This window comes from Rhinolophus sinicus, chromosome 2 (genome assembly GCF_057876585.1).
Source record: "Rhinolophus sinicus isolate RSI-liver-muscle chromosome 2, RSI-T2T, whole genome shotgun sequence".
NCBI classification, from domain to species: domain Eukaryota; kingdom Metazoa; phylum Chordata; class Mammalia; order Chiroptera; family Rhinolophidae; genus Rhinolophus; species Rhinolophus sinicus.
Window position 1 is genome coordinate 116,090,727 of NC_142502.1, and position 26,867 is coordinate 116,117,593.

Below are 26,867 nucleotides of genomic sequence, written 5' to 3' on the forward strand. Positions count from 1 at the left end.
GGACTCAGAGAGGCTATAGGGCTGGGAGGGCCCGTGGCGGCTGCCGGACCCCAGGACGAAGGAAGCCGTCAGCGAGCGCTGACCACCTGACCGTTCCGCGAGGGGCCCTCACGATTCGAGGGGGGTAGAGGGCAGTCAGCCAGCTTGTTCCTAGAAGCCGAGATGCGGCTGGGGTCTCGGCTGGGGGGGCATCGGCAATGATCGGGAAGTGGTCGCGGGGAAAATAGCGGCGCTTTGAAGACTGCTCTCCACCCGCCCCTACTGGTGGAAGGAACGAGATCCAGAGGGCAACGCTGAGTGGGGCGGGAGCGTTCTGTCTCGGTACAGTTGCACTCCGGCCCCTTCACACCACGGTTTCGCTTCCAAGTCGGCCCTATAAAAAGGACGGGCAGATTTCCGGCGGAAGTAGAAGAGCTACATTTCCCAGCAGGCCGTGGGCACCGTGCTTCCTTCCGGCGCTGCAGAAACTGGCTGGAGGCAGGCGTGCAGTTGCCGCATGGATCCTGGCAGCCGGTGGCGGGGCCTGCCCCGCGAGCCCAGCCTCAAGCACTTGACGGACCCCTCTTACGGGGTCCCGCCGGAGCAGCAAAAGCCGGCGCTGCAGGAACTGACGCAGGCGCACGTCGAATCCTTCAACTACGCGGTGCGCGAGGGGCTCGGCCACGCGGTGCAGGTGAGTGCGGCGCCTCAGGAGCCCTCCCAGCTCCGCGCTCGCTGGCGCCGCTGGGGCAGGCGGCGCAAAGGGGCCCTGCGAGGCCGGAGGCGGGCGTGGGGGGGGGGGGAGAAGCGGAAGGGGAGACCCAGGAGGCGGGCGACAGGGCCCCAGAGAGTTGGCTGAGAGGTCACAGTATAATCCCAAATGGTTGTGCTCCGTGATTGTGCCAGGCTCAGCGCGGGGCTTGGGCTCCAGTCGACCAGGGGAAGATGCATTTGTGATTCGTGGATTAAATGGGATTGGAAACCGTAGCATTTTGTAGAACAGTTTCTGGGTGCTGAGAGAGTGGGGAGGTGGTCCGCCTGGATTGTGCTTCTCAACCACAGTTGGTTGTCCGTGGTTAACATGCTAAGAGAGCTCAGTGGTGCCCCTTCCTCAGTGGAACAGCAAAGCTTCCCCCAGGGAGTGGTACAGAAAAGCAGCAGCTTGGGAAGGGGAAGAACCACCATGGTCACCACCGGCCTATTTGCATGACTCTGGCCTCAGTGTGAGGCCACAGTTGGATGAACTGTACAAATATCAGCATAAAGAATCGCATTAGTGTTTGGTCCTGAATCAGGAGATGCTTCCATATCCTTGCTCTCTTAGCAGCAGTCCCATTAGTCTCGCTGTGCTTATAGAGGATGCAAAATCAGAAGAGCGTAGGCAGGCTCTTGGGTCAGAGAACAGCTTTGTTCTGTATACATACATTCCTAGAACCTTCTAGGAATCTGACACGTGGCAGACACTCAAATATTGGAGTTAATGCCTTCTAGTTTAGGTACGTAGTGAGGGTGTGAGAAGACTGGAAGTAGCTTTCACTCATTTAGATGTGTCACATTAGCATTATAGTTTTGTAGAAAATTCATGGGATTTAGAAGAGTCAGTGAAAGAGTGCCTTGGACATGCAAGCAGTTAATAGTGTGAATTGTATTTCAGGCTATACCTCCCTTTGAATTTGCTTTCAAAGAGGAGCGTATCTCTCTCACTATCGTGGATGCTGTCATCAGTCCTCCCACAGTCCCCAAGGGAAGCATCTGCAAAGAGCTCAGCGTTTATCCAGCAGAATGCCGGGGCCGGAGGAGTACCTACCGCGGAAAGTTGACAGTGAGTGCAAGTGGCAGTGTGTGACTCACATGCTGTACATGTCTGAGAATAAGGCTGGTGCCTAATAAAGTGTAACCAGAATTTTGCTTACTTGGTACTGTCATTCAAGAAATCCCAGCTTTTAAGTCTAAAAGCATAAAATCATTTAATTTATGGTCTTCTTCCTCTTTTAAAATACTCATTTGTTCTTGCAGATCCCAATTTTTTTTCTCAAGTCATTGTTTTCATTTAGGCCGATATCAGCTGGGCAGTGAATGGAGTCTCAAGAGGAGTCATCAAGCAGTTTCTTGGCTATGTTCCCATCATGGTGAAGTCCAAGCTGTGCAATTTGTACAGCCTTCCTCCCAAAGCCCTCATTGAACACCATGAGGAACCAGAGGTGAGCGCCGTCCGGGCACTGGGCAACCAGGTGGCAATGGGAGGGGCCTGAGTGCGGACTCAGTTTTTCTTTCTCTGCTTCATTTCTGCGAAGGCAAAATGGGGCATTAATGTCTTGTCTGATACTGTGTATGGTTCATGATGAGTCTCAAATGAGACTGTGAAAAAGTGGCTGTACAGTAGAGGGTATGTATTATGAGGAGAATTGGTAGTTTCCCCAGTTTTCTGAGTGGTACACATTTAGAGACATACTTATTTTTTAAGCCATCTTAACCCACAAAACTATTGTCTAAAATGTCTCCTTCACTAACAGTAAGATTCTGTGAGCATATTAAATTCTTGAGATGCCTTCCCTTTGGCATTTCTTTTAGCTGTGTGAGGTGGCTTTGTAGTAACCAAGACACGCAGACTGCCTGCATGGGGAGCTGTCTTATCGGTGGGAAGAGGGCTATGCTGTCACATCTGGGTTTGACACTCAGCTGCTCCGCTTACCAGTCGTGTGGCTTTGGACAGTTCAGTCTCCTGAGCCTGTTTCCTCTGCTGAAAACGGGCACAGTAGCTACCCCACTCGTTGTTGTGAGAATGACATATTATGACAACACAGAGGGCTGGCATGGCGTGCCTGCTTCATGGTAGGCAGTCAGTATAGGAGCTGTTTATCATGGAAATGTGCTATTGATTGGAGCGATTAAAAATGTTTTCCGGTAGCCTGAATTTCTGGTTTCCAGAGCTTTCATATAGTCAGCAGTTTTTTACCTTGTTTGGGAAACCATACTCATCTGGAAACAAAATGGCTACTGTTTTTTATTTGTTTTAATGTCATTTGAAAACTGAAGTCATTTTAGGGGACACAAAGGCAAGTTAAGTCAGGACTGTCTGGTAGAGAAAGTACTCTGATTTCCTTCCATACTTTCCTCCCAAGCCCCTGCACCTTTTTTGTGTGCTTGAGAAGATTTAGTTCACACACTGACAGTTTCCCAGGGACCCATAGCCCTGTCACCTGTATGCCCCTCTCAGCACATTACACCGCATCTGTGAGAGTGACTTTGATGTTTGCAGTTAGTTGGTGTCCCATTTAAGTTAGTTACATATCTTTGTTTAACATGATAATTCGTCTCTTTGGCAGGAAATGGGAGGCTATTTTATAGTCAATGGCATCGAAAAGGTCGTCAGAATGTTGATCATGCCTCGGAGAAATTTCCCCATTGCTACGGTGAGACCCAAATGGAGATCCAGGGGGCCTGGCTATACTCAGTATGGTAAGCTGCAGTGATTCTTGGAACATTCTTATAGAAAAGTCTTATTAAGCCTTTTTTTTTTTTTAAAGGAGATGCATCTAAAATCATTGACGTTTTTCTCTCATATATATGCATTTTTGTTTTTCTATTAAGCATGTCTGTGTTGAGATTTCATGGTAGGAAACCCACCTTTTGTACTACTCCATTGCTTTTAAACTGAAAGAACACATGTATTTATGTTACTGTGTCAGAAACTGAAGACTGGCCTGACTCAGCTAGAGGGGCGTGTGGCCCCAGAACCTGGTCCAGGTACCATGGCTCGCCCCTCCCCTCGGCTCTCTGGTTGATAGCTACCTGGCCTTTGTTCAAGGGCGATTTTGCACCCCAGGGGACACTTGGCAAGGTTTGGAGGCATTTTTGGTTGCCAGTCTTGGCTAAACAGTGATTTGGCTCTTAATTATTTCTAAGGGTAAAAATAATTCAGAAAAAAACAATGATTGAAGCAGCTTAGGGTTCCTGAGCTCCTGGCTTTGTTCCCACAGGAGTGTCAATGCACTGTGTGAGGGAAGAGCATTCCGCCGTCAACATGAACCTTCACTACTTGGAAAATGGCACGGTGATGTTGAACTTCATTTACCGGAAAGAACTGTTTTTTCTTCCTTTGGGATTTGCACTGAAGGTGGGACTTGCTGAATGTATTTCTTTAGTGATGCAGAGGTTTCCTGTGCAAAATGGACAGGTTCTCCTTAGCAGAGTTCATGCTGTGTCAGTTACCTACTGCATAACACATTACCTCGGTGTTTGGTGGCGTAAAACACATCGGTGAACGTTTCTGTGTCCCAGTTCCTGTGGACAGGAATTTGCGCAGTTCTGGCTGGGGCCTCCAGAGGTCACAGAGAGTTGTCGGGGCTGCAGTCATGTAGAAGGCTCAACTGGGCTGCAGGGCCCCCTTCCATGGTGAGAGCGACTAGTGGGAGTGGGCTGTGGGCAAGAGGCCTCAGGTGCCCCCGCTGGGCCTCTCCGTCTTCTCCAGAGTTAGCCGGCCCAACGAGGGGAAGCCCTGGTTCGGGTAGGACATTACAGGCTGAGACTTCCAGGAGGCGAGGCCCACTGGGGTCGTGCTGGTGTCTGCCTTACAAGCGATGCCCTTATTCTGGAGTGTGGGATTTTTTTTTAATTAATTTTTTAAAAAATTTTATTGGGAAACAGTGTGTTTCTCCAGGGCCCATAAACTCCCAGTCGTTGTCCTTCAATCTAGTTGTGGAGGGCGCAGCTCACTGGCCCATGTGGGAAACGAACCGGCAACCCTGTTGTTCAGAGCTTGTGCTCTGACCAACTGAGCCATCCGGCCACCCCTAGAATGTTGGATTTAATGATAATGGAGTGCTGATGTTTCTTGGGTATTAAAAAAATAAGAGAGACTTGTTAATGAATTGGGAGATTTAGTCATTATTTGCAATTAAAAGAAAACCTTTCTTCTATTCCAGGCACTTGTTGGCTTTTCCGATTATCAGATTTTTCAGGAGCTCATCAAAGGAAAAGAGGACGACTCTTTCTTTAGGAACTCCGTTTCTCAGATGCTAAGGATTGTGGTGGACGAGGGTTGTGCCACCCAAAAACAGGTTCTTCACTATCTGGGTGAACGCTTCCGAGTGAAACTCAGTCTTCCTGAGTGGTGTCCAAATGAGCAGGCTGCGGAGTTCCTGTTTAAGTGCGTGTGCTTCGGCCTCGGGTTTCCCGGGGTGGGCGTCACTGGTTCTTGGTGTTGATGTAGTGGGGCCTCCTGAGCCATCAGAATCAAGATGGACCTGGGGGTAGAATCGGGCTGGCAAAGCAGGGGCTGCTTCATTTCGGTGGCCATCCTCACTGCCCTCTCGTTTGAGGGTGTAGTTTATTTTTTGTACTGTCTAGCTTTTATTTTGAAATAACTTCAAACGTGCAGAATTGCTGCAAAAATGGTACATTGGACACTTAACCTTCACAAGGTGTAAGCATTTTTACTACATTTGCTTTACTTCTCTGCATTTAGGTAGATGTTTTTCCTTCTGACCATTTGAAAGTTGCAGGCACGTGTCCGCTTCATCCCCCGAGGGAAGGGCTGTCTCGTCACCATGGGGACTGTTGAGGGAGCCCTGCTCTAGACCAGCACCAGCCATGGGCTGTGCTGAGCACTTGCGTGGCTGGTGCAGCTGAGAGGCTGAAATCTTGATGGCATTCCACTTTAAAAATTACACGTGAACCTCAGATAACACAGGTTCAAACTGCGTGGGTCCACTTACATGTGGATTTTGTTTTTCAACAAACATATTGTTGGCCTCTGTACCCCAGGTTTCACAACCGGCTGTGGATTGAAAACAGCATTTTTGGTCCTCAGTCGGGAAATCTGTGGGTGCAGAGAGCTGACTGGATGCATTGTTCTACGCCATTTGTAGAAGGGACTTGGTTATCTGTGGGTTTTGGTATCCATGGGGGTCCTGGAAACCGTCCCCTCCAAATTTGAATTTTTGGGGAGTCAAAAGTTAAAGGTTTCACCTGTGCAGGGGTCGGTACCCCAACCCCTGTGTTGTTCAAGTGTCAGCTGTAATAGAAACTTAAGCAGCTCATGTGGCTTGTCGCTACCATGTTGGCCAGCACAGTTCCAGACCTTGGGATCATATTTTGTTCTGCTGCTGATACTGCCTGTGAAGTAAAAAGTGATGTTTTGAAAACAAGCAAGGACTTTGAAGTAAACATGAATTGGTTAGTGGGGCGTCCAGTAGTGGCAACTGAATCGTCTTAAGCTTCTTTCTATTTTGACAGCCAGTGCGTCTGTATCCACCTGAAGTCCAATACTGAAAAGTTTTACGTTCTCTGTCTCATGACCCGGAAGCTCTTCGCTTTGGCCAAAGGAGAGTGCGTGGAGGACAACCCTGACAGTTTGGTGAACCAGGAAGTGCTCACACCCGGGCAGCTCTTCCTCATGTTTCTGAAGGTGGGTGCCCTGCCCTCACCGGCTGTTGACCTGTGCAGCAGGGTGACGGCCCCCACCCAGCCGTCTTCTGCCGTGTAGTTTCTCTGGGCAGTTTACTGCAGCTCTTCGTTCTACCTGAGTTTGTTGGTTTACCTAACAGTAAGGGACCTAATCTTGCTCATAACAGTGGTGGTTAAGTCTAAGTGGCCTCTACAAATGCTCTGTAGAGTAGAGCCTGTGTGTCCACATCCACCCCCTCGCTGCCCTGGCCTTGTGCCCCGGTGTCAGTTCTCACAGTGCTTTCGTGGTCCTTTGCAGACATGCGAGGGGGGGTGACACATTGGTCCCCTGGTGCCCGTGCTCCCGGTTGAGGTCTGGGAGGCGACGCTCTGCCTTCTCGTTCCAGCTCTCATACTGTGACGAGGGTCTGTTTAGTTCTGTGTCGCTCACATCTGTGCTCTGTGTTGGTGACTTTGCTGCTTATGGCCTGCGGGCTCCGTACTGAAGTGCTGGTGAGGCTCCTCAGTGCACGGAGGCCGAGAACATGCAACGTCGGCTGACGCTGCTCAGGCACCAGGACAGCTGCTGGCTCTGTGTGCAGTGGTGCTGAGTCCGCAGCGGTCTTTCCACAGAAACACACAGAACAAGCTTGTGTGTCAGTTGATGAGAATGCTGTGACCTCAGACTTGCAGGAACTAACCCTGTGTGTAGCTCGGAGCTAATTCAGTGTTAACATCAGCGCTCCAGAACTCACTGTCAGTGACCAGAGCTGGAGGTGTGAGTGAGGGTGTATATGAGTGTGACTGTGGGGGGGGGTGGCAGCAACACTCCAGTACTACTGTCAGTGACCAGAGCCGCGCGTGGGGCGGGGGTGTGAGAGAGAGAGAGAGAGAGAGAGAGAGAGAATGACAACACTCCAGTACTCACTGTCAGTTACCGGAGCCGTGTGAGTGTCTGTAAGTGTGCACATGACGGTGTGAGTGTGCGGAATGTGGACAGTGTGTGTGGCACAAGAATGATTCATAAGTAAGTCGATTTGGTGGTATTTTATATTCTGATGATCCCTTAAAATAATTTAATCTTAGAGGTAACTACAAATCTCCTGATTCCTCGTCGAGCCAGTTATTCTTAAATTCTTACTGAACTGTAAAAACTTGTGTCTGCTCTATCCATAAAGTTAAATTGAAAATTTTCAGCAGTCTAGAATTTCCTTGATAAAAATTGAAACGAGGCGGAAGCTTTCTGTTATTGGTAATTTCAAGTAAACATAATTTAAATTTTTTTCTTACTTCAGGAAAAAATGGAGTCTTGGTTAGTATCTATTAAGATAGCTTTAGACAAGAAGGCTCAGAAGACCAATGTGTCCATAAACACTGAAAACTTGATGAAGATTTTTAATCTGGGAACAGACCTTACGAAACCATTTGAATATCTTCTTGCTACTGGGAACCTGCGGTCTAAAACAGGTGAAACTGAACAGTAGGCTTCATGTCAGTGTGGGGCTTTTGACGAGGTGCCTGTGGGGCTTAAATCCAATTCTGATGATCAAGTGCATTTCCTGTGCCGCTTAAAAAACTGAAGACGGCTCAGATCTCTCAGGGAGGGTCACCTGGACAGGTGGTTGGGAGGGTTCTGGCCCTTCATCCCTAAGCCTCTGTATCAGAATGGGCCGGAGCACTTTTAAGAGGGGCAGTGAGGGCCCAGAGCCTGCGGTATTTAACATGATAAGTAATGTGCGGATTGTTTTAGGACTGACAGCTGCCTGTGTGTTCGCCAGCCCCTCTGATGAACCCCTCTGAGCACTTGCTGCTGTGTGACCATCTATGGTGTCCCCACCATGGAGGTGCTCGTAGAAAAGCTAGGCGACCAGCTGGGCTGAGACGGGTTGTGAAATCTGGAGGCTTTTTTAAGTGCAGCCTGTTTTTGAATGACTTTTGTTTTATCAAGGTCTTGGCTTCCTGCAAGACTCTGGACTTTGTGTTGTGGCAGACAAGCTGAACTTCGTCCGCTACCTCTCCCATTTCCGCTGTGTGCACAGAGGGGCCGACTTCGCCAAGATGAGGACCACCACAGTGCGCAGGCTGCTGCCGGAGTCCTGGGGCTTCCTGTGCCCTGTGCACACCCCCGACGGGGAGCCCTGCGGCCTGATGAACCACCTAACGGCCGTATGTGAGGTGGTCACGCAGTTTGTGTACACGGCGTCCATCCCAGCTTTGCTCTGCAACCTCGGTGCGTGGTGTGTGGGGTGTGTGCGTTTGCACGGCAGATACCGTGAGAATTCCCACAGGGACTGTCATTTCTGTGCAGGAGTTGGGCCACTCCTGGGCTTCTCTACAGAAGGTCAGGTGCATGCTTCACAAATGAGTGGAGCAGAAATTCATGTTGTTTCATTCGTTTAAAAAAAAAAAAAAAAAAAAAAAGGAGGTTGAAGCATTTAAATTACAGCAGCATTTAATGCCAGAAGTGACATTGGGGTCACTGGGCTGCACCTGCTGGTCCGACCGCTGCGTCACTGAGCAGGCAGCAGTTAAAAAGGAAGTTGTCCATTCTGTACCCTGAAGTCCGCAGAGCCACAGCTTTTGTTCCTGGGGGCCTGGCAGCTGCTCTGCCTTTACTGGTGGACTAGACTGTCTTGCCTGCTGGCCTTCAGGTGTACTGCTGGGCTTGGGTTCACAGTCACTCGTCACGGTGCCCCTTTCAGTCTTCCGGTCCTCGGGGTCTCATTTGTGATCTGGAGATAGGCATGGTCTGTGGAGGGGTCTACACGCTGAATCCTTGCTCCCAGGACTCAGGTGGTAGGTATTCTCAAGGAGCCAGAGGCCATTGGGTCAAGAGTCACAAAGTCCCTGCTTAAAAGTAATTCTGCCAAGGAGAGCGAGGCCTTTGAGAAGGAGCCCCAGGGAAGGGGATTCCCAGTTACTCCAGATTCATGGGCTACGATCACCGTAACTGTAGGTTCTCTCTCTACAGGGATAAGAATCGCCTTTGCCACCAGTGATTAAAATGTCTAAGTGTAGGAAGTGCTAGAAAGGAGGGGGGAGTATAGAGAGGTGGACGGTGTGTCTGGCTGCAGAAGGAGAGATGGGAAGGAGGACGTGGCACTGCGGAAGGTCTGGGGTGCCAGGTAACATGGGGGAATGCTGACGCTGAGCGGCCATTCTGCTTCAGGAACAAGATCACTGGGTGTCTGCAGTGACGGTGCAGCCATCCGGACAGACTCTCCAGTCTTGGAAAGGCATCCGGATGTGATAACCCGGTCTGTCATTCCCCAGGGGTCACACCAGTCGATGGAGCTCCACACCAGCCGTACACCGAGTGCTACCCTGTCCTGCTGGATGGCGTCATGGTGGGCTGGGTAGACAAGGAGCTTGCCCCCGGCGTCGCGGCTTCTCTCCGGCATTTCAAGGTGACTTTGAGTTTGTGGATTGTTGTGCCCCTTGGTCTTGGGTTTCAGTCCTCCTCTAGCTGCTCAGGTAGCCCCGGGCCATCTAGGGTGGTCGGGCCTGGTGTTCAGACGCTGATTCTGAACGTACCTTACATTCCCTCTGGTGGCAACCTTGCTTGTGCTGGGGTCAGTGACAGATATTTGACTTGTATAATTTTTTGGGGTAGTTTCAGTGAGGCCCTAGATTGTTAATCTAACAATTTTAACTTCTTTGTAGATACTGGTGGCACGTAAGGGCCCTCAAAACATGGACTTCATATTTCAAGTAATAGCAAAGCGATGCACAGTATAAGCCATGCCCTGTTGTCTTGGAAATACACTTTCAGATTGTCAAGCAGACGCTCTTCCAAGCCTCCACTCAGCAATCTGGCCTCTAGAAGCCCGGCTCTGCAGTGGCAGGATGGACGGCAGTTCATGCGTTCTTCTGTTGCATTTCGTTTGGGTTTTTTCAGTTTTGAAAAAAACCTGAAAAACTTACTTTGATGTAATTACACTTAAAGAACGGATATTTGGACAACATAGAGAACTGTACGTGACAGCGCCAGACCCACCATTGTCATTTATGTGCTCTATATACATATGTGCTTATATTTCCTTCTGTACTATTTCAGGGTAGTGTGCAGACACATCCCCGCTCCCTGAAGTTCCAGTGTGTTTTTCCTAATGGGGACTTTTTCTCCCCAGTGACAGTACACTTACCAAAACCAGGGCAGGGTGGGTTGGCAGGGTCCACAGCTGGTTCTGAGATTGTCCCAGCTGTCTCAGTAATGGCCTTCCTGGTCTGGGCCCCAGTCTGGGATCCCATGTTACCTGTACTTGTCGTGTCTCTAGTCTCCTGGAGTCTGGAACGGTTCCTCAGCCTCTCATGTCTTGGCTTCTTTTAGTTGCTATGTAGACTGTCCCTTAGTTTACATTTGTGTGTCGCTTCCGTGTAACATTCAGGATCTCGTTTCAGGGGCACATGATGTTGGCTTGTCGCGTGACGGGTGGTGGTGATACTGATCACGTCAAGCCTGTGTTCTTTAGGTTAATCCCCTGCAGTGTTACTGTTCCCTCTGATAGTGATTCCTGGAGCGATGCTGGGAAGCTGTGGGGAAGGCCTTTTTCTCCTCAGACCTGACCTTACCCACTGGCTGATGCGTTCTCTGCGGAATGATTACTGTTCCATCAGTGGTCTTTGCTGAGTTCATTATGACTGTGATGGTTGCAGATGGTTGCTTTCTAATGTCCTCATTTCCTCTTTGTTAGTTGCCACTCTATAAGGGAGAGCTTTCCTTTCATTCATTCGTTAACTTATTTGCATCAGCAGATTCATAGATGCTTGGTTTATTTCATGAGTCTTCTGGTACTGTTTTTATTTTGATGCTTGTATTAGGTTGGACCCTCTTCTGGTTCTGTGGGGTTTATTTGGAAACATGCATAACAGAATTTACCATTTTCACCATTTTCGAGTGTATGGTTTGGAAGCATTAAGCACACATTGATGTGCGTCCATGCTCCGAACTTTCCATCATCCCACACTGAAGCACTGTGCCCATGCAGTGGAAGCTCCCCCCGGCCCCCAGCTCCCAGTAACCTCGTTCTACTTTCTTTCCATGATTTTGACTTTACTAGGCCCTCGTATAGGTGGAATCAATTATACTGTTTTTCCGTATGCATCTGGCTTATTTCACTTAGCAGAATGTTTTCAAAGTTCATCCATATTGGTACCACATATTAGAATGTCCTTCCTTTTCAGCTGAGTAACAATAGTCCACCAACCACTTTGTGTTGATCTGTCATCCATCAGTGCACACTTGGGGTTGTTGCCACCTTTAGGCTGCTGTGCACATGGGCGTGCAGATTTCTGTCAGAGTCCGTGGCGGTGGTTCTTTGGGGTGTCTTCTGGTAATTCTGTATTTAATTCTTTGACATCTTTGGGGGGAAATTGTAAGGTCTTTCCCTTAGACAAATTAGGTGTATTATATTAACTCGTTCCCTGATATGTTTGCTCTCTACTAACAGCGATGGATAGTGAGTCACAAATACCTGGAACGAGTCCCACCTGGTCACGGTGTGTTGTTCTCTTCATTTAACAAATACTGATACTTTCTTAAATATCAATAATTTATGAAGATTTTTATAATTTCCATTTGTGAGTCTCCATTTTATAAAAAGAATGAGAAGTTTCCTTAGTTTTTCAGAGCTCTGGGGCAGTTTGGAACCTCGGGCCATCTGGTTGCTGGGCCTCAAGAATTCCTATGAAGACATCACTTGGGCTTTGGGGGAGGGGGGCGCTTTCCTGGCACCTTTACTTCTAGTATGGAAATTGGTCTTCTTTAAGCTTTCTACCTCTGTTTACATCCGTTGTGGTGGCCTCCATGTTATCCATTTCATCTTGTTTTCTTGGAGGTATGCAAAATAAACCCATGCTTTTGAAATTTTGTTTCAGTGTTTCCCCCGCCTTGTCATTTCTTAGTATATTTGTGGGCCTCCCCCCACCCCTTTTTTTTCTCTTGATTGGGTTAAGTATTGGTTTGTTGGGTTTTGTGTTTTTCGTGTGTTTTTTAAAGAACCAAGAATTTTGATTTGTTAATTTGCACCTCTTTCTGTACTCTGCCTCATTAATTTCAGGTTTTATCTATATTACAATTTCTTTTTTTTTCTTACTGGGCAATACTGGGAAACTGTGTCTTTCCAGGACCCATCAGCTCCAAGTCAAGTCGTTGTTTTCAATCTAGTTGTGGAGGGCGCAGCTCACTGGTCCATGTGGAAATCGAGCCGGCGACATTGGTGTTATGAGCACTGCGCTCTAACCAACTGAGCCAACCAGCCGCCCCGATATTACAATTTCTTTACCTGTGCTTTTTTGAGAGGTTATTTTATTCCTTTTTTAACTTTTGATTTAAGAATTTAATTCATTTATATTCATTCTTCCATTTTTATTGATAATGTGTTTGTGAATCCCCAAAAGATCTGATACATAGATTTTGTTACTTGTTTTGTGTTTTAATTCCCAGGTAGAAGGGTCTTTTCTTTTTCTTCTTTTTTTTTTTTTTTTAAGGTTTTATTGGGGAAGGGGAACAGAACTTTATTGGGGAACAGTTTGTACTTCCAGGACCTTTTCCAAGTCAAGTTGTTGTCCTTTCAATCTTAGTTGTGGAGGGTGCCGTTCAGCTTCAAGTTGTTGTCCTTTCAGTGTTAGTTGTGGAGGGCGCAGCTCAGCTCTAGGTCCAGTTGCTGTTGCTAGTTGAAGGGGGCGCAGCCCACCATCCCTTGCGGGAGTCGAACTGGCAACCTTGTAGTTGAGAGGATGCACTGCAACCAACTGAGCCATCCAGGAGCTCAGCGGCAGCTCAGCTCAAGGTGCCATGTTCAATCTTAGTTGCAGGGGGCAGAGCCCACCATCCTTTGCGGGACTTGAGGAATTGAACTGGCAACCTTGTGGTTGAGAACCCACTGGCCCATGTGGGAATCGAACCGGCAGCCTTCGGAGTTAGGAGCTCTAACTGCCTGAGCCACTGGGCTGGTCCTAGAAGGGTCTTTTCATTAAATACATTTTAAAATACAACCAGTAACCCGGTATATTAAGACATCAGAGAACAGAATGTCATTTAGACGTGTCCATGTACCTTCCTGGTACCTTTTCCACAGTCTCAGTCACTCACAACTGGTTTGCCTGGCAGTGCGGCTGAGCCCCCAAGAAAGTAGGGCTTCTGCCTGCTCTGCATTTGGCGCAAGTGGCATTCTAGGGGGCGATGAGCCTGGCAGGGTACCCTCTTTGTTCCCTGCGTAATTAATTTCCTAAGATGCTGCTTTTCACCTCCATCTCTCTCTGCCTGCCTCCTGGGTGGCGGGGGACAGAACCCATCACTGCTCTGCTCTAACCTCGCTTGTTGTTGAAAACAGGTGTTGAGAGAAAAAAGAATTGCTCCCTGGATGGAGGTGGCCCTTGTCCCCATGACGGGAAAACCGAGTTTGTACCCAGGACTGTTCCTTTTCACCACTCCCTGCAGACTGGTGCGGCCTGTGCAGAACGTGGAGTTGGGCAGAGAGGAGCTGATTGGGACCATGGAGCAGGTACGCTGCTGGGTTGTGTGTGACATCTGCACATTTCTTGCTGCTGCTTTTTTAAGGTGGAAGTATCGCGTGAGAGCGACTGCATCCAAAAGACAGCCAAAGCTCCCTTCAGCCACTGAGACCGGGTTCCCGGCACTCGCACAGGAGTCGGAGGGTTTCCTGCCCGCCCCACCTGCCCACCCAGGCTCAGTCACAGTCCCTGCAAACGGGGGACCTGTGCAACTGCTTAAAGCGCGCTCCTTCCCATCCCCTTCACACGTGGTCCAGGGGACATGTGGGATGGCGTATTAAGGCCTACGGTTCCCGCAAACCCCACTCTGAACCTGGACAGCAGACAGCAGCCTTGACGCCCCCCACCCCCACTGTCCCCCAGATTTTCATGAACATCGCCATCTTTGAGGATGAAGTCACGCCTGGAGTGACCACGCACCAGGAGCTCTTCCCACACAGCCTGCTGAGTGTGGTGGCCAACTTCATCCCCTTCTCGGATCACAACCAGAGTCCGCGGAACATGTACCAGTGCCAGATGGGTGAGGGGGCGTGGGTGGCGGTCACCTACGGGAGACAGATGCTTCTCACTGTTTGTCTCGAAACCACTTCAAACTCAGGAAAGTTGCAACACTGGTACAAAGACCTCCCATAAACCCTTTTCCTGATTCTAATAATATTTTGCCCTATCTGTCACAACTGTTTGGCATTTGAAAGTAAATTGCTGGCATGGTACCCTTTGCCCCTAAATACTTCGGTGTGTGTTTCCTAACAAGGATAGTCATTTGTCTAACGAAGGACAGTTACTAAAATCAAGAAACTTAGCATTGATACTGTCAACTATTTTATAGTCCTTATTCAACTTTTGATCGGTTGTACCAAAAACAAGGCTTGTGGCAGTTTTTTGTGTGGAACACCTAGTCTGAGATCACACACTGTGTTTAGTTGTCACATCTCTTTAGTCTCCTTTGACTAGACCTTTGGCCTTGCTCTGTTTCTCTGGACATTGACATTTTTGAAGAAAAAGGTAATTTATTTTGTACAATCCTCAGTGATTTGGGTTGGTCTGAGATCTGCGGTTCCACTTGTGATGACTACAAGCACCCGTGTCCCAGTCACGCCAGTGCTGTCATTCCTTCCTGAATGTCGTGTTTTAATGGGGTGTGAGTCCCCTTTGGGGGAAAACTTCCCTTAGCGTTTGTTACAGTTGCAGATTGCTGGCTACATATTCTCTGAGTTTTTGTTTCTCTCAAATACCTATTTCCTCTTTACTTGAAGCAACTGGATGTACAATTCTGATTGGACAGGTTTTTTTCTGGTACTTAAAGATGTTAGCTGTCCTTTCTGGGTCTCTCATTTCGAACTGCAAGTCCAGCGGCTATAGGGTGGCTCCCCTGTAGTAACATGATATTTTTCCTCTGTCCTTAAAATTTTCTCTTTTTTTTTTTTTTTTTTAAAGTTTATTAGCGTGACAATTGTTAGTAAAGTTACATAGATTTCAGGTGTACAATTCTGTATTACATCATCTATAAATCCCATTGTGTGTTCACCACCCAGAGTCAGTTCTCCTTCCATCACCATATAATTGATCCCCTTTCCCCTCATCCACCACCCCCCTCCCCCTTTACCCTCTGGTAACCACCAAACCATTGTCTGTGTCTATGAATTTTTGTTTCTCATTTGTTTGTCTAGTTCTTTTGTTTTTGGTTTATATACCACACATCAGTGAAATCATATGGTTCTCTGCTTTTTCTGTCTGACTTATCTCGCTTAGCATTATAATCTCAAGAACCATCCATGTTGTCACAAATGGTCCTATTTCATCTTTTCTTACTGCCGAATAGTATTCCATTGTGTATATATACCACAACTTCTTTATCCATTCATCTATCGAAGGACATTTTGGTTGTTTCCATGTCTTGGCCACCGTAAATAAAGCTGCAATGAACATTGGAGCACACGTGTCTTTATCTCTAAATGTTTTCAGATTTTTTGGGTAGATACCCAGGAGAGGGATTGCTGGGTCATATGGTAATTCTATTCGTAATTTTTTGAGGAACCTCCACACTGCCTTCTATAGCTGCTGCACCAGTCTGCATTCCCACCAACAGTGTATGAGGGATCCTTTTTCTCCACAGCCTCTCCAACACTTGTTACTATTTGTCTTGTTGATGATAGCCATTCTAAATGGGGTGAGGTGATATCTCATTGTGGTTTTTATTTGCATTTCTCTGATGATTAGTGATGTTGAGCATTTTTTCATATGTCTATTTGCCATTTGTATGTCCTCTTTGGAGAAATGTCTCTTAGGTCCTCTGCCCATTTTTCAGTTGGATTGTTTTTTTGTTGTTGTTGAGTTGCATGAGTTCCTTGTATATTTTTGATATTAGCCCCTTATCGAAGGCATTGTTTGCAAAAATCTTCTCCCATTCAGTTGGTTGCCTCTTTATTTTGTCAATGGTTTCTTTTGCTGTGCAAACGCTCTTTTAAGTTCGATATAAGTTTCATTCATTTGTTTTAGCTTTTACTTCCCTTGCCTTCAAATTCACAAAATGCTCTTTGAACCCAAGGTCCGTAAGTTTAGTACCTATGTTTTCTTCTATGCAGTTTATTGTTTCAGGTCTTATGCTTAAGTCTTTGATCCATTTTGAATTAATTTTAGTACATGGTGACAAATAGCAGTCCAATTTCATTCTTTTGCACGTGGCCTTCCAATTCTACCAGCACCATTTATTGAAGAGGTTGTCTTTTCTCCATTGTATGTTTTTTGCTTCTTTGTCAAAAATTATCTGTCCATATATATGTGGTTTTATTTCTGAGTTCTCAATTCTATTCCATTGGTCTACATGTATGTTTTTCTGCCAGTACCATGCTGTTTTGATTATTGTAGCCCTGTAGTACAAGCTAAAGTCAGGGAGTGTGATACCTCCATTATTGTTCTATTTTAAGATTGTTTTGGCTGTTTGGGGTCTTTTGTGATTCCAAACGAATCTGATGATTTTTTGTTCTATTTCTTTAAAAAATTCCATTGGGATTTTGATGGGGATTGCATTAAATCTGTATATTGCTTTGAGTAATATGGCCATTTTAACTATGTTGATTCTTCTAATCCATGAGCACGGAATATCTTTCCATTTCTTTGTGTCTTCTTCAATTTCTTTTAAAAATGTCTTGTAGTTTTCAGCATATAGGTCTTTCACATCCTTGGTTAAGTTTATTCCTAGGTATTTTATTCTTTTTGCTGCAATTGTAAAAGGAATTGTTTTTTGTATTTCTTTTTCTGAGATTTCATTGTTAGTATATAGGAATGCAATGGACTTTTGTACGTTGATTTTGTAGCTAGCAATTTTACTATATTCGTTGATTATTTCTAATAGCTTTTTGGTGAAGTCTTTAGGGTTTTCTATATATAGCATCATGTCATCTGCAAAGAGTGACAATTTAAGTTCTTCATTCCCAATTTGGATGCCTTTTATTTCTTTCTCTTGCCTGATTGCTCTGGCAAGGACTTCCAGCACTGTTGAAAACTAGAGGTGATAGGGTACAGCCCTGTCATGTTCCTGAATGTAGAGCAAAGGGCTTCAGTTTTTCACCGTTAATTATGAGATTAGCTGAGTGTTTGTCATATATGGCCTTTATTATATTAAGGTATTTTCCTTCTATACCTACTTTATTAAGTGTCTTAATCATAAATGGATATTGTATCTTGTCAAATGCTTTTCTGCATCAATTGATATAATCATATGATTTTTGTCCTTTATTTTGTTTATGTGGTGTATCACATTGATGGATTTACGGATGTTGAACCTTCCTTGTACCCTTGGGATGAACCCCACTTGGTCGTGATGAATAATCTTTTTAATGCATTGTTGCATTCGATTTGCTAGAATTTTGTTTAGGATTTTTACGTCTGTATTCATCAGAGATATTGGTCTGTAGTTCTCTTTTTTTGTGTTGTCCTTACCAGGTTTTGGTACCAGGGTAATGTTGGCCTCATAAAATGAGTTAGGGAGTACTGTCTCTTCTTCAATTTTCTGGAAGAGTTTGAGCAGTATTGGTATTAGATCCTCTTTGAAGGTTTCGTAGAATTCACTAGTGAAGCCATCTGGTCCAGGACTTTTGCTTTTGGGAAGGTTTTGGATGACTGATTCAATTTTGTTACTGGTGATCAGTCTGTTTAGATTTTCCAAGTCTTCATGGTTCAGCCTAGGAAGGCTATATGTTTCTAAGAACTTGTCCATTTCTTCTAGGTTATTGAATTTGGTGACATATAGTCCCTCATAGTATTCTTGGATGATCCTTTGTATTTCTGTGGCATCCGTAATAACTTCCCCATTTTCATTTTTGATTTTGTTAGTGTCTTTTCTCTTTTTATCTTAGTGAGCTTAGCCAATGGTTTGTCAATTTTGTTAATCTTTTCAAAAAACCAGCTCTTTGTCATATTAATTTTTTCTATTGTCTTTTTGTTCTCTTATTTCATTTAGTTCTGCTCTGATTTTTATTATTTCCTTTCTTCTGCTGATCTTGGGTTTCATTTGTTCTTTGTCTAGTTCTTTAAGGTGTAAGGTGAGGTTTTCTATTTTGGATTTTTCTTCTTTCTTGAGATAGGCCTGTAATGATATAAATTTCCCTCTTAAAACTGCTTTTGCTGCATCCCCAAAATTTTGGTAGGATGTATTTTCATTCGCATTTGTTTCTATGTATCTTTTGATCTCTCCTCTAATTTCTTCTTTGACCCAGTCGTTCTTTAAATGCATGTTGTTTAATCTCCATGTATTTGTGATTTTTCCTGCTTTCTTTTTGCAGTTGATATCCAATTTCAAAGCCTTGCGATCAGAGAATATGCTTGGTATGATTTCCATCTCCTTAAATTTGCTGAGGTTAGTTTTATGTCCCAATAGATGGTCTATCCTTGAGAATGTTCCATGCACACTAGAAAAAAATGTATAGTCTGATGTTTTAGGATGAAGTGCTGTGTAAATGTCAATTATGTCCATTTCATCTAATGTGTCATTTAGGGCTGCTATTTCATTATTTATTTTCTGTTTGGACGATCTATCCATAGCTGTCAATGATGTATTTAGGTCCCCTAGTATAATTGTGTTTTGGTCAGTTTCTTCCTTTAGTTCTGTTAGTAGTTGCTTGGTATATTTCGGGGCTCCCTGATTGGGGGCATAAATATTGATGACTGTTACGTTTTCTTGTTGTATAGTCCACTTTACCATTATGAAATGTCCATCTTTGTCTCTTGTTACCAGTTTCACCCTGAAATCTGTTTCATCTGATATCATGATGGCTACACCTGATTTTCTCTGGGTACCATTTGCTTGGAGTGTCAATTTCCACCCTTTCACTTTGAGTCTATGTTTTTCCTTGTAGCTGAGATGTGTCTCTTGGACACAGCATGTGGTTGGGTTTAGTTTTTTGATCCAATCTGCTACTCTTTACCTTTTTATTGGTGAGTTCAGTTCATTTACATTTTGGGTTATTATTGATACGTGAGGATTTCCTATCATTCTGTCTTTAGTTTTCTGGTAAGACTGTGTCTCCATTGTTTCTTTGCCTTTTTGTTGTTGTGTATTATTTCTGTGTGGTGGTATTCTATGATGTGTCCCTTTGTTTCTTCTTTTATTACAGTATATATATATCACTTCTGGATTTTTTTTGAGTGGTTACCCTTAAGTTTATGTAAAAGAAAGTTTGATATTTAGAGTATTGCATTTTCTTCAGCATGCTTACTTTCTCCATCTCCATATTCCATTTAGGTATTTACTCTCCCTGTTTTTATGTTTTGATTGCCACAAATTGTCCCTGTTGATGGTGGTCAAATACCCTCCTTTAGTATTTCTTATAGTGTAGGTCGTGTATTAGAAAATTCCCTCAGCTTCTGTATGTCTGGAAAGGTCTTTATTCCTCCTTCATGTCTAAAAGATATCTTTGCTGGGTATATTATTCTTGGCTCATAATTTCTCTCTTTCAATAGTTTGAATATTTGGTTCCACTCCCTCCTGGCTTGTAGAGTTTCTGCTGAGAAATCTGATGAGAATCTAATGTGCTTTCCTTTGTAGGTTACCATCTTCTTTTCCCTGGCTGCCTTGAGGATTCTTTCTTTGTCATTGATTTTAGACAGCTTCAATACAATGTGCCTTGGAGAAGGCCTGTTGGGATTGAGGTAATTAGGTGTTGTATTTGCTTCTTGGATTAGAGGGTCCAGTTCTTTCCAGAAGTTTGGTAGGTTCTCATTGACTGTTTGTTTGAATATACTCTCTGTTCCCTTCTCTCTTTCTTCTCCTTCTGGTATGCCCATTATTCTTATATTGCTCTTTCTGATGGAGTTCAGAAAGTTCTTGTAGAGTTCTTTCATTTCTTTTAAGTCTCAAGTCTCTTTCTTCTTCCATCCATGTCATTTCCTGGTTTCTGTCTTCGATGTCACTGATTCTTTCCTCCATCTGGTCAACTACTACCTAAGCTGGTTATTTCATTCTTAATTTCTTCTATTGAGTTCTTAATCTCCAGAAATTCTATTTGGTTCTTATTTAAAATTTCAATCTCTTTCGTAAAATGTTCATGTTGTTCTTTGATTGTGTTTCTGAGTTCATTAAACTGCCTTTCTGTGTTTTCTTGCGTCTTGTTGAGTTTTTTCAGAACTGCAATCTTGAATTCTCTGTCATTTAAGTCACATATTTCCATATCTTTAAGTTCCTTTTCTGGAGACTTTTCACTTTCTTTCTGAGCTGTCTTGTTGCCTTGGTTATTCATGGCAATTAATGATTTAGTGTTTATCATGCTAGACATCTACAGAAGTGTGTTCTGCAACAGGTTGATAGGAAAAGGTCTTTCTTTTGTTTTCCAGTACGTGTTGGTAGAATGTTTTATTTTCTCTCCGACTGAAGCCTTTTTTCACTCTCACACTACATAACTGTAGTGTTATGTTTTCTCTGCACTATTCCAGCTTCTCACACAATGTGGGGATTCCCTGGAAGGCGAGCTTCTCCTCTGTTAAAAGTTCGCCTGGGTCACAGGGCGCAGTGTCCATGTGGGAATATGGAGAGCTTTTGAAGTTCCAAAGCTCCTCCTGCACCAGATTCAGAGCCCGTGTGTTTCAGCAGTTCTGTTTACTCCTCCAGGGATCCGCCCAGATAGGTGGGGCCAGGGGCAGGGTGAGTTGTGAGAGGTGGCCCAGAGCAATGGCGGCGACCACCACCACAGCCGGTCCTGCTTCCACAGCTCCCTCCCCTTTGCCAGAACTAGTTGGGCTGCGAATCTGCGTCTGCGGACCACAGTTCTTTGAACTACAAATATTCTGTTCTTTTGCTCTGACACTGCTACTGTTCTGCTTCTAGCACCAGGCAGGTGGGAGCGGGGCGAGCTCTGGGAGGGTAGGGAGGGGGCGGCCAGTCTCATTGCCTAAGGCTCCGTTCTCTGCTCGGCAGTGAGGGCTTAAACCACCGTTTTCAGCCTGTTTCCCTCAGTCTTTTCTCCGAGGTCTCTGCCGTGAGCGTTGGGTTCAGCCGTGTTATATGCTGCCCCCTCAGCCCTGTGGGCCATAAGCGGAGCCCTAGCAGTCCGAGTTCTTCCCTCTCCCGCAGCTGCGATAGTTCCAGGATGCAGCGAGCTCGGCGCACTGAGCGAGGTCTGCGTCCTGCGCCCACTCGGCTCCGTCTCCACACTTCTCCCTTCCCTCCTCCCCTGCTCACGCGATTTGCCCTCCTTTCGGTGAATTCAGTAGTGAGCCTCTTCATCTTGCCTGTCTGCTGTGCAGGGAGTCCTTTGTGGAGTTATTGTTGTTTGATTAGTTTTTGTAAATTTCCAGGGGAGCTTTACATAGGCTCACCTCACGCCGCCATTTTGATGACGTCTCCAGGTTTTCTCTTTCTTGGTGCATAGCAGATTGACTCTGTCTGGTGTTCTTTGTGTTTGTCTTGCTTGGGGTTTGCTGGCCACCTTAAATCTGTTTTAAAGGGGTTTTTAATAAAAGTTTTCGTTTTCTGCCATTATTTCTAAAAATAATGCTTCTGTCCCACTCTTTCTCCCTCTCGTGATATTTCAATTATGCATCATGTACGTTAAACCTTTGATGCCTTGTGTGCCTCTCCATTTCTGTTCTCTTTTTCCCATCTTATTCTTTATCTTCAGATTGGATCAGTTTTATTGATCTGTCATCACGTTCAGATTTTTTGTTCTGTTCAGATACTTCGTTTTTCAGCCTAGAATTTCCATGTTTTTTTATAGTTTTTATTTTCTCTGAGATTCTTATCTTCATTGTAAACATAGTTTCCTTTACATTTTTGAGCAGAGTTGTACAAGCCGTGCTTTAAAATCATTGTCTGCTACTTCCGACGTCTGGGTCATCAGGATGTCTCATCGACTGCATTTTTTCTTGAGTGTGGGTGATAGCCTCCTGTGACTTTGTACGTCTAGTAATCCTGGGTCATACCGCATACGTTATGAATGATATGTTTTAAAGGCTATGGATTATGTTGTGTTCCTCTGAAGAGGATTAGTTTTTAGATTTAACTGGCAGATAACATAGCTCGACATGGCAGCTGAAGCATGGTCGGGACAACTGGGAAATGTACCATGTGTGTATCATTCAGACGTCACCAAAGATATGGGCTCAGTTCATGTACAGAATTTGAGACTCTCCCTTCTGAAACACCCCTTTTCTGTTGCTGTCATTCTCTGAACTCTGTGCCGTGGTTCTTCAAACCATAAGACTGGTTTCCTGTTTTAAGTTGTAGCCGCTGCACTGACTGGGCCATAAGGCCAAAAACAATTAAAAACTGACCTGGAAATTCACCCGTTAGTGTGAATGCCTCTCCAGGTTCTGTCCAGTGCCCTCGGGGAGTGTGTGTGTGTGTGTGTGTGTGTGTGTGTGTGTGTGTGTGTAAGTAATTAGATCAGTTACTATCGCCTTTCATCCCTTCTCCTCCCTCCCCCCCCAGTACTATCCTGTATCCTTTATATCCCGTTTCTCTTTTATCACATTTCTCTTGTGTCCATAAACTGGTTTAGAAATGTTTGGGATGTGTTCCAAATGTATGCACAGTGTTATGCTGGTGCCTCTGTCCATTTCCATCTTGGCACTGTTTTCTTGGTCTGGTTATGTTGATCTGGGCAGGTCTACTTCATTGTCACACCATAAGCATAACCAAGATGATTTGTCCATCCCATGACAAATACTGAGGTTTTCCCAATTCTATCTGTCACCGCCATAATCGGGAAGAAACGAGATGCTCAGGAATTTTCCATTTGCAGGCAAGCAGACTATGGGCTTCCCGCTTCTCACCTACCGGGACCGGTCCGACAACAAGCTGTACCGCCTGCAGACCCCACAGAGCCCTTTAGTGAGGCCGTGCATGTATGACCACTATGACATGGACAATTACCCCATTGGGACCAACGCCATTGTTGCCGTTATTTCCTACACCGGCTACGACATGGAAGATGCCATGGTGAGTTTCACTGAGCGAGGTGCACTCACTGGAGTGCCATCCCTGTGTCCGCCGTGCCTGGTGTTTGGCCTGAGTGCTGTTAGATGGCTAATTACCAGCTGGAGTTGGGTGGCAGCTGGGAACCGTCACAAGCATCCAGATACGCACGTTCCATGTGTGGTTCTACAGATGCTGTGAGAATGTGAGGTGCCCTTGGGTGTTGCCCTTTTTGTCGGTGCACGATTAGGGTTTAGGCCATTTGTAAGGGAGTTCATGGAGGTGATGGGAAAATGGACAATTTTAATTGCATGCCAGTTGCACTACACCGAGCACGATTCTGACCAGTTTTATTTTGAAATTGTCACTTGGCTGCAGTCCCTTAAATTGATGGTTTTTTGACCTCACAGATTGTGAATAAGGCCTCTTGGGAACGAGGCTTTGCCCATGGCAGCGTCTACAAGTCCGAGTTCATAGATCTGTCTGAAAAAGTCAAGCAAGGGGATGATAGTCTGGTGTTTGGGGTCAAGCCTGGCGACCCGCGGACTGCACAGAAGCTAGACACTGACGGGCTGCCCTTTATCGGGGCTCGACTGCAGTACGGAGACCCGTATTACAGCTACCTGAACCTGCACACGGGGGAGAGCACGGTGGTGTTCTACAGGTGAGACAGGGCACCGAGGGCTCTGAGCGGGGGATTGGTCGGTGACACTCTGTCATGACGGAATGGCCATTTTGTGAGACAAAGCCTGTGTGTCAGGCCACCTGTGCTTTTCTTCTGGTTGGTGTCACGTTGATGAGAGACCTGGTTCATTTTAAAACTGGTTCAAACTTGATCCTCTCTCATGCGTGTTGTTAGCAATGTCTGCCAGCCAAGATGTCAGGTTTGTTGTGCCTCTTAGGAAAATAAAAGTGTTTACAGGTGCCTGTGTCACCTATAAGGTTGGTTTCAGTTGCAGGTCTTTAGAGTAGTTCCTTAATAGCTGTTCAGGGGATCAGAGCTCTGTGGGGACATAACCAACCCCGTTCATAGATGCTTCCAGGGGGCCTGTTGTTTGGGCTGGAGAACACTTTGCAAATGTCCTTGTGAAGCCCCGATTGTTATCAGTCAAACTTACGTGTCTGCAAGTTTGCACAAACAGCTTGACCTTCTGTAACATTTTCTAGGAGTAAAGAAGACTGTATCGTGGATAACATCAAAGTGTGTGGTAATGACACCGGAAGTGGGAAGTTCAAGTGTGTGTGCATCACAATGAGGGTCCCCCGGAACCCCACCATCGGGGACAAGTTCGCCAGCCGCCACGGACAGAAGGGCATCCTGAGCAGGCTGTGGCCAGCCGAAGACATGCCCTTCAGCGAGAGTGGCATGGTCCCTGACATTCTGTTCAACCCTCATGGCTTCCCGTCACGCATGACCATCGGCATGCTGATTGAGAGCATGGCGGGCAAGTCAGCAGCGCTGCACGGCCTCTGCCACGACGCCACGCCCTTCACCTTCTCGGAGGACAGATCAGCCCTGCAGCACTTTGGGGACATGCTGCGGGCCGCGGGCTACGATTTCCATGGCACCGAGAGACTGTACAGCGGCGTCAGCGGAATGGAGCTGGACGCAGACATCTTTGTCGGTGTGGTGTACTACCAGCGCCTGCGTCACATGGTCTCGGACAAGTTCCAGGTCAGGACCACCGGCGCCCGGGACAGGCTCACTAACCAGCCTGTTGGGGGCAGGAACGTGCAGGGCGGGGTCCGCTTTGGGGAGATGGAGCGGGACGCGCTGCTGGCCCACGGGGCATCCTTCCTCCTCCATGACCGCCTCTTCAACTGCTCTGACCGCTCAGTGGCACACGTGTGCGTGACATGTGGCAGCTTGCTGTCTCCGCTGCTGGAGAAGCCACCGCCATCGTGGTCGGCCATGCGCAACAGGAAGTACAGCTGCACTGTGTGCCATCGCAGTGACACCATCGACACTGTCTCTGTGCCTTATGTCTTCCGGTACTTTGTGGCAGAACTGGCAGCTATGAATATCAAAGTGAAACTGGATATCATTTAACTCCATGTGGCCTTTTGGGTCAGGAGAGTTGCCAGAGTACAGAATGTGACTAGCTCAGTGGCAGTGTGACCAGTTACTCTGCACTGTTTTCAAGGTTTCTAGAGCTCACAACCAAGACCTGACAGCCAAGAACTCAAGGTTTCAGTGTAGTTAGTCCTGAAGTTGATTTGTGTTGTATTTATCTGCAAACTCGCGGGTGTCCCCTTAAAAAATGGTGCAATGACAGACAGAAGGGTATGCATGGAAGTTGGTATGCCGCTTTCAACAGGCGGTGGCCACCATTTACTATCCATGTAGAGGGGCGCGGTCGAGTACAAACGTCTCACAAGCCATGTGTGTGACTGTGTTTTCTTATGTCCGTGTTAAAGTAAAAGCAAGAGGCAGAAATGTTTTCTAACAGCCTTACTGAAGTGTAATTCTTAGGAAACACTGCAAGTACTTAACTGCACACAGTTCACAGTTGGGTGATAAATACCTCCGAGAGCCTCCTGTGCCCCTTTGGGTTGTGTTGGAGGAGGTGTGTGTGTGATGGGGGAACCCTGACCTTGCCATCTGCCTTCGGGGTGAACAGCGCAGCACTGTCACAGGTGCAATGCTGCAGGCCAGTCTGCGGACACTCGTCCTATATCAGCAGGTCCCTCTGTCCCTGGCACCCACCATTCCACTCTGTTTCTGTGAGTTTGACATTTGTACATGCTCTGTGACTGGCTCGTTTCAGTCAGCAGGATGTCCTCAGCCCACCAGTGGCTGCAGATGGCAGGATCTCTGTTTTAGGCTGAGGAATCTGCTGTGTGTATGTACTAGCACGGTTTTTTATCCATTCACCTCTTAATGAACATTTCAGTTGTTTCCGTATCTTAGAAATAATGTTAATATTCTATTTTATTTAATGTGGCATACCAAAATGCCATATCAACATGGACTGTTAAAAGTGTGTTGAGGTACTTTACATTCTTTTTCATACAGTCTCGAAAACCTGGTGGGTGGCGGTGCCCTCTGTGTACGTTCCATTGTCCTGGCCCAGTGATGGGTATTTGGGCTGTCCCGTTCTTGCCTGTTTTACAGCGCAGGCAATATTAGCGTTGTGTACGCTTGTGCAAGTGTAAAGTGCTTTTCGTTAAAACTTTCCTAAGGGGGCGGCTGGTTAGCTCAGTTGGTTAGAGAGCGATGCTCGTAGCACCAGGGTTGCCAGATCAATCCCCGCATGGGCCAGCGTGAGCTGCACCCTCCACAACTAGATTGAAACAATTACTTGACTTGGAGCTTATGGGTACTGGAAAAACACACTTTAAAAAATAAAGTTCCCCTGATTGTTCTTTTCTGAGTATGGCTTTAGGTGTCTTCCACTAATAAGGCATATTGGGCTAAACTGAGAGAAATTGTTCATTCAAGGTACATCCTGGCTTAGCTTCATCAAACTGTTGAAAAAAACGAGAGCCATCTTGACTCTCAGCTGACACCCCCTGCCCCATCCCCATTATCATCCCAGCTCGACTCCCCACTGCCCCAGTCTGCCTGCCTCCATTC

General features: G+C 46.1%; 1 protein-coding gene across 2 annotated transcripts; it reads left to right on the forward strand.

The window, feature by feature from the left end:
• The first annotated feature begins 410 nt into the window (after positions 1-410).
• Positions 411-26,664, forward strand: POLR1B (RNA polymerase I subunit B). Of its 2 annotated transcripts, XM_019713996.3 has the most exons (15): positions 414-673; positions 1,634-1,801; positions 2,034-2,180; positions 3,306-3,438; positions 3,960-4,096; positions 4,905-5,128; positions 6,217-6,388; positions 7,662-7,833; positions 8,315-8,596; positions 9,640-9,773; positions 13,701-13,871; positions 14,245-14,401; positions 23,118-23,314; positions 23,701-23,954; positions 24,458-26,664. In XM_019713996.3, the coding sequence occupies exons 1-15, from the start codon at positions 497-499 to the stop codon at positions 25,338-25,340; spliced, it is 3,408 nt and encodes a 1,135-aa protein (XP_019569555.3). In that variant the 5' UTR covers positions 414-496; the 3' UTR covers positions 25,341-26,664. The 2 variants fall into 2 exon arrangements, with proteins under 2 accessions (XP_088652081.1, XP_019569555.3); XM_088795955.1 differs by lacking the exon at positions 14,245-14,401 and having other exon boundaries at positions 411-673; positions 13,808-13,871; positions 24,458-25,487.
• The last annotated feature ends 203 nt before the right edge of the window (positions 26,665-26,867 follow it).

Bases quoted from the DNA above. Each gene is read 5' to 3' on its own strand.
- POLR1B (XM_019713996.3), top strand. From the start codon at position 497: ATGGATCCTGGCAGCCGGTGGCGGGGCCTGCCCCGCGAGCCCAGCCTC. The intron at 674-1,633 runs GTGAGTGCGGCG...ATTGTATTTCAG, and splicing joins GGCTCGGCCACGCGGTGCAG to GCTATACCTCCCTTTGAATT. The intron at 6,389-7,661 runs GTGGGTGCCCTG...TTCTTACTTCAG, and splicing joins TCTTCCTCATGTTTCTGAAG to GAAAAAATGGAGTCTTGGTT.